Source organism: Pogona vitticeps, chromosome 4 (genome assembly GCF_051106095.1).
Source record: "Pogona vitticeps strain Pit_001003342236 chromosome 4, PviZW2.1, whole genome shotgun sequence".
Lineage (NCBI taxonomy): Eukaryota > Metazoa > Chordata > Lepidosauria > Squamata > Agamidae > Pogona > Pogona vitticeps.
This window is the reverse complement of record NC_135786.1, coordinates 77,296,304-77,302,405: the sequence shown is the minus strand read 5'-3', so window position 1 is coordinate 77,302,405 and position 6,102 is coordinate 77,296,304. Positions and strand designations below refer to the sequence as shown.

Below are 6,102 nucleotides of genomic sequence, written 5' to 3'. Positions count from 1 at the left end.
GTCCGGGAGTCTTCTGCGAAGCCTTGACTCTTCCTAGTTTTCGGAGATGGCTAAAAAAGCCTCCATATTAAATAACGCGGTGGGGGGTGGGGGTGGGAAGCTTGCTCGCCTGCTTTGGACGCTCCTCAGGTCTCCCTCCTTCCAGCTCCGAGGGAGTGGGCATCGGCGGTGGCCGTAGCTCGTCTCCATTCCCTTCGGTCAACGTGTGGAAGATCACTTGTTGGTGGCGGTTTGCGGAGAAGTTAGTCGCTCGGTGCCTCTTGAATGCCATTCACCGTAAGAGATGGAAGGGGAGGGAGTATAGAGAGCAGCAGCAGGGTGGCAATTCTGCACCCGTGCAGCCAGAGGTGACCCTGTTGAATGCAAGGGCTGTTAATTTGGAGTCCCATCTGCAGGGTTGCGTTGCACGCCTCCATAAACGGCCCTGGAACTGTTTTTCAGCTTGAATTGCCGTCCAACATCTTGCTTGTAGAGTTCCCTTGAAACCCTGAAGCTCTTCCCTCCAGGTTAGGTGGCAACTTGCCACAGTACTGGAGGCGCCCAGGGACTTCATTCCTGGTGGAACGCTCCCTCTGTGTGTACGTGTGTGCACTCCTTGAATAGAAATGTTGTAAGAAATAAGTGATGGCATTCAGCCGCTATGTAAATACGGTAGAACATGCCCAGACTGTGTGTGCAATGGTGCTCATTGCTGGTGGCAAAGACTTTTTTGTTCTTGTTAAAAAAAATCTAGTTCTTGTCTGATTTCCATTTTGGCTGGAGAATTGTTTTAACTGAGGCGAAAGAGTGAAGCAAACCGCTTTTCCTGCCATAGATTAGGCTTTTTCCATGAGGCGTGATTTGCTCCTAACACAATCTGTGAAGTTTAGTATAATTTGTTTGCTGTTCTGTTACAGATTTCCTTCTTCGCTGTGTGTGGGACTGGGCCAGGTTGGTTGACATGTGGCTTTAAGAAAATTTCTAATGGGGCAGGGAGAGTAAAGGCTGAAATGGTGATCCCTTTTGCTCCTTTCACAGATGTTGGCTACAGTGGTTGTCCTCTGGGTGGGAAAGGCACTCAGGGTGGTGAAGTTTCCAGACTTTGACAGAAATATACCTCGTAAGGTACGGTGTTTCTTCACTTTTCTACCCACTATCCACCCTGCCTTAGTAAACTGTTCTAGCATTTCGTTATTAACGGCTAAGATGGAGAAAGAGTAATGGTTTATGTTGTACCTCTGCAGAAACGATGCAAGTTAAAAGAATTTAAGGAAATATATTTATATAAGCAAAGCTTTGAAAAGTTAATGTATTTTAGATTATAGTTCCCAGAATCTTCCAGCTGTATTTCTTTTTTGAAGTACAGTGAAAACATTTTTTAAGTGCTAATAGTATCAAAAGTTTCCAGTTTTCTCTTCTTTTTCTACATGATTATTCTGAGAAAAGAACAGCAGTATATAATCCTGTTGCAGCAAAGTACAGTGTAATTGAAGTCTAGTGACATGGTAAAAACATATGGCACAATAAACCAGATATTTTAAATATGTAGTATCCTACTGCGTTAGAGGCAGGATAATGTGATAATGTAACTGTAGACACTGACCTGTAACAGATTCATATGTTTGCTTTGTGCTCGAAGTAGCTTTGTTTTCATGAGCAGGACTAAATTAAAGCTTTCTTATACTGTACATCTTTCCAGATTCAGGATCTTACACCTTCATCCAGTAAAGTTGTACTCAAGACCTGTTTATACGTTATATTCAGTAGTTCCCGACTTTGGGTTCCCTGATGTGTTTGGACTACAATTCCAAGAAATCGTGGCTAGCACAGCTAGTGGTGAAGACCTCTGGGACTTTTAGTCCAAGAACATTTGGAGACCCAAGGTTGAGAACCATTGTATTAAATAAAGCGTTGCATGCTAATATTAGTAGTAGCTTGTCTGAGAAACCTGGGATAGATAGCATGAGAGTGTGCATAAAAGGGCCTTCTCCATGGCTGCACCCAGCTTGCAAACCTCCCTGTCCAGGAAGGCTATCCTTCCTCAGCCGTGTAAACACTGTCTTATTTAGGAAGGCTTTTGGCAACTGACTGCTGCTGAAGGCCTTGCTTTTAATGGGGAAGGAGGCTTGCTATATTCTGTTCCTCTTGTTGTAAAATGCTTTTAATTCAGTTCTTGTTTTAATATGATCTATTTAGTTGGCCAGATTTCTCCTGATGTTCATATAAGATAGAGTTGGTCTACATGTTTATCTTATTTTTGACCCCTCATTGAGCTTTCTGAGGCTCAATGTAAAATAACTTTGGGCATGTAAAATACAGTTATCCACGTGAAGTCTCAGGTTTATGCATATACAGCATTAGGGCACCATGGATTCCTGGTGTGTTGCTGTTGTACATGTAGGAACCAGTGACCTGATTTAAATGTGACATTAGCTGTTTGCAATTTTGCTTGGGTACATTTTCTTTACTTGCCCACTGTTCCAGCATTAAGCTGATAACAGCATGTCTTTGATGTGACAGAAGAGGAGCTGTTCATGTTTCCAAAAATGAACACAATCTCAAGAAAGGGAAGGATATGTGGGTTCCTGTTGTAAGTCAGGTTGCAAAACCATGCAGCTCTGGTGTATCTAAACTGTTACTCTATGGTTAAAACATTGTGCATTTCCCAAGGCTTCCTGTGTTGTGCCCATTGTACAAAAACTGTTCCAGCTGCAAATGTGTTGCTGTTTTGAATGCTTAGATCTTTGGCTGACTTTACCTGTTTATAATTTTCTAGACATTTCCACTACCTCTTCTCTATTTTGGGAACCAAATCACAGGACTGTTCAGCACAAAGAAATTGAAGTATGGCTAACTTTTATCTATTTGAGAGGTTATAATATCCAAACTTGTTATTAACATAGAATCTTTGAATTCCAGTATGCCAGTAGTCAAATCTGAGGATACTTAATTTGAAATAATCAAAACTAGTGAGTAAAAATGATTTCTAATTATTGTTTTGTGGAATCACTATGGCTTGTTGTCCTTACAGCTTGTTTTTTTTTTTTTAAATAGTATAGCTAAAGAAAAAGTGCTTTATATAGTTAAAAAGGGTGAAAGTTAGTGTTATGATTTGCCCACTTACAGAACAAGGCTATACATATGTTCTGTGACATAAGCCAATTGAGTTTAGTATGGATTATTCCCAGGTTACAGTGCAACTAGCCAAGATGGTTCAAAGCCAGCTAAAGCTGTGTTGAATTTAAACCCCTCTTATTTCAGGGATGTTGGAAATTGCTTAAGTCTGTCCAAATGTTGTGGTGGCAAAGAGATCCTTTTTTCTGGGCTGGAGTAGGTTTGGCTTTGGAATAATAGCTCATCCCTGGTTACTTCCCTTCCCTACCTTTTTAAAAAGCTGTTTGGCTGGCAGATCTTAGCCAGCAGAGCAGTTCTGCCAGCAGATGGCTCTATTGGCAGATCTTCTGAGATCAGTTGGCTAAGGAAAGTTCTCTTGACCGAAGGGCATTTCTGCCAGTAGAACAGGATTCTGCCCATTTCTCACCCACTACAGCTGTCACATTTCTGAATTAGAACCCCACTGTTTCTTAGTATAGAATTAAAATGCTTTATAAGCCTGTTGAATCTTTTTTAAAAAATATATATATTTATTTAATTTTTATTTATTATTCAGTTTATGCCCCGCCCCTCTAGACAGAGTCTACTCGGGGCGACTTACAAAGAAGAATAGAACATTATAAAATACAATCCAATAAAAACCATCAATATATGTAAATCAGTGACATAATTGTATCAACAAATTAGAAGATCAAGATGGAATATATATATATATATATTGCCCCCATTAGTGCACAGCACATTTCTGAGCAGTTTACATAAAAACAGAGGATAATTAAAACAGAAGCATAGCATAAACAGCCACACCAAGAATTGGCTTGAGCTCAAATGGCGCTAAGAGTGAGAGCGATGAAACCTTGAGATAATTTGTTAGTTAATTCAGAATCCTTTCCAGAGTTATGTCAAATGTTAATCATTAGGATCCATGAAATACAACATTAGTTGGCGTGAAGTTAATGCATTTTGATTTTAATTTAGTACTTATTCAAAACATTATTTTCCCCATGCGCTTCCAGTATTAGGAGTTCAGAGTTTATAATACAGTGGTGCCTCGCATAGCGATGATAATCGATGCAGCAAAAATCACTGCAAAGCGATTTCGTCGCTATGCGATATTAAAAAGCCTATAGGAATGCATTGAAACCCCTTCAATGCGTTCCTATGGGCTTCAGACTCACCTTTAAACGAAAATCCTCCATACGGTGGCCATTTTCGCTGCCCGGTAAGCGAGGAATCTGTCCCAGAAAACAGCGGGTGGCCATTTTTTTTACCCGGCAGCCATTTTGGAACCACCGATCAGCTGTTAAAAAGTCATCGCTTTGCGATGGTCGGTAAGTGAAACACGGTACCGACCATCGCAAAGTGATTTTTCCCCATTTAAAACATCGCAATGTGATTGCTTTTGCGATCGCAAAATCTTCATCGCTATGCGATTTCTTCGTTAAACGGGGCGCCCGTTAAGCGAGGCACCACTGTATTATAATCATGTAAATCTAAGCAAAATAAAACAAAATAAAAACCAAATACAGATAAAAAATAAGGTAATGCCGGTCAGATTAAATTAAATTAAAAAGAAAGGGATCACAGCAAGAAGTAAAACTATGCATACATATGTTTGATAAGTGACAAGTCTCTGATAACTAGAGATGGGCTCAAACTGCTGGTTCAGTGGTTTGACATGCCCCTGGTTCATTTCGTTTTCCTGCCCCTCCAGCGGTTGCCCATTCAGCAGTATAACCCTGTCCTGCCTCCTCCAGGTGCTGCTACTGAATGGGCTCTCGCTGGAGGGATGGGGCACCAAACTGTGGATTAGCTGTTTGGTCAGGAAATGAACCATGTCAAACTGCCGAACCAGTGGCTTGTAGCCATCCCTACTCATAACAAAAGCAGATTCATACTGGAATGGAATGGCATGAGAAAAGAGGCATAACAGATTTCTCAGAGAAATAAGATTTCCCTGAGGTGAGGCTTCTTCTGTGGCTGGGCCCTGTCTTCATAGCTTTTGTAGGACATGCAACAGGACCTCTTCTGGGGCCTCATGGACGTATTCATTTAGTAGAAAATAACATTTCAGATATCTTGGGCAAAATTCTATTGCTTAGTGTACTAAATAGCACCGGAGTAGGGTCACTGAAAAAACATGGACAGAGTCCACTCCTTTGTAAGATGAGTTGATGTTAAAGTACCATACATACTCGAGTATAAGCCAAGCCGAATATAAGCCGAGGCACCCAATCTTACCACAAAAAACTGGGAAAACTTATTGACTCGAGTATAAGCCAAGGGTGGAAAATGCAGCAGCTATTGGTAAATTTCAAAATTAAAAATAGATACCAATATAATTACATTAATTGAGGCATCAGTAGGTTAAATTTTTTTGAAGATACTACCCTTCTGAGCTGCGAGACACTTCACTGCCTGCGGAGGGAGGATTCATCCTGGATGCTGTGCTTATCTACTGCTCTACTGCTGCATAACAAGATGGAGGGAGATGGAAGATGGAGAAAAGGTGGGAGGAGGAAGGTGGGTATATAGAATAAGTATGCAGAAGGAGGAGGATGGGAGTGTCCTGGAAGCGGAAATGCAGTGTCATTAACCCGGGTCATCGGACCACCCACAGAGGCTGCAGGCACCCGTAGGTGAGCGGGGGAGTCCAGAGAACACCCGCACTGCAGAGGAGAACATGCAATTTTGACACCGACTCGAGTATAAGCCAAGGTTTTGTGGGTTTTTTTGCTTCTTCAGCAAAAATATTGTGCTGAAAAACTAGGCTTATGCTCGAGTATACACAGTAAGTCGCAGTTACAGTATGGAATTTAAACCAATGAAACTTAGAGAGAAATTGCCTCACTAAATCCTCACTGATTCCGTGGTCTTACTCTGGTGTAATTTACTGTGCTAGGCAACAGGATTTTTGTCCTTAGTTCCAAGCCATCCTTTAGTGACCAGCATTTTAAACTGGGCTTAGAAATGTAGTGGCAACTGGTAGGCATAACAGAACAGTTTCAT

At 41.2% G+C, this 6,102-nt stretch overlaps 1 protein-coding gene across 3 annotated transcripts in view; it reads left to right on the top strand.

Moving 5' to 3' along the window:
• The window catches only part of SLC35D1 (solute carrier family 35 member D1), a 48,143-nt gene that overhangs the window by 543 nt on the left and 41,498 nt on the right, over window positions 1–6,102 (top strand). For all 3 annotated transcript variants that reach the window (XR_012086443.2, XR_013544979.1, XM_020806063.3), the window contains exons 2-4: window positions 897–930; window positions 1,018–1,104; window positions 2,756–2,823. Coding sequence is in view for 1 of the 3 variants with exons in the window: in XM_020806063.3 (XP_020661722.1) it covers window positions 897–930; window positions 1,018–1,104; window positions 2,756–2,823 (189 nt within the window). In the remaining 2 variants the exon portion in view is untranslated. The remainder of the gene's footprint in view (window positions 1–896; window positions 931–1,017; window positions 1,105–2,755; window positions 2,824–6,102) is intronic.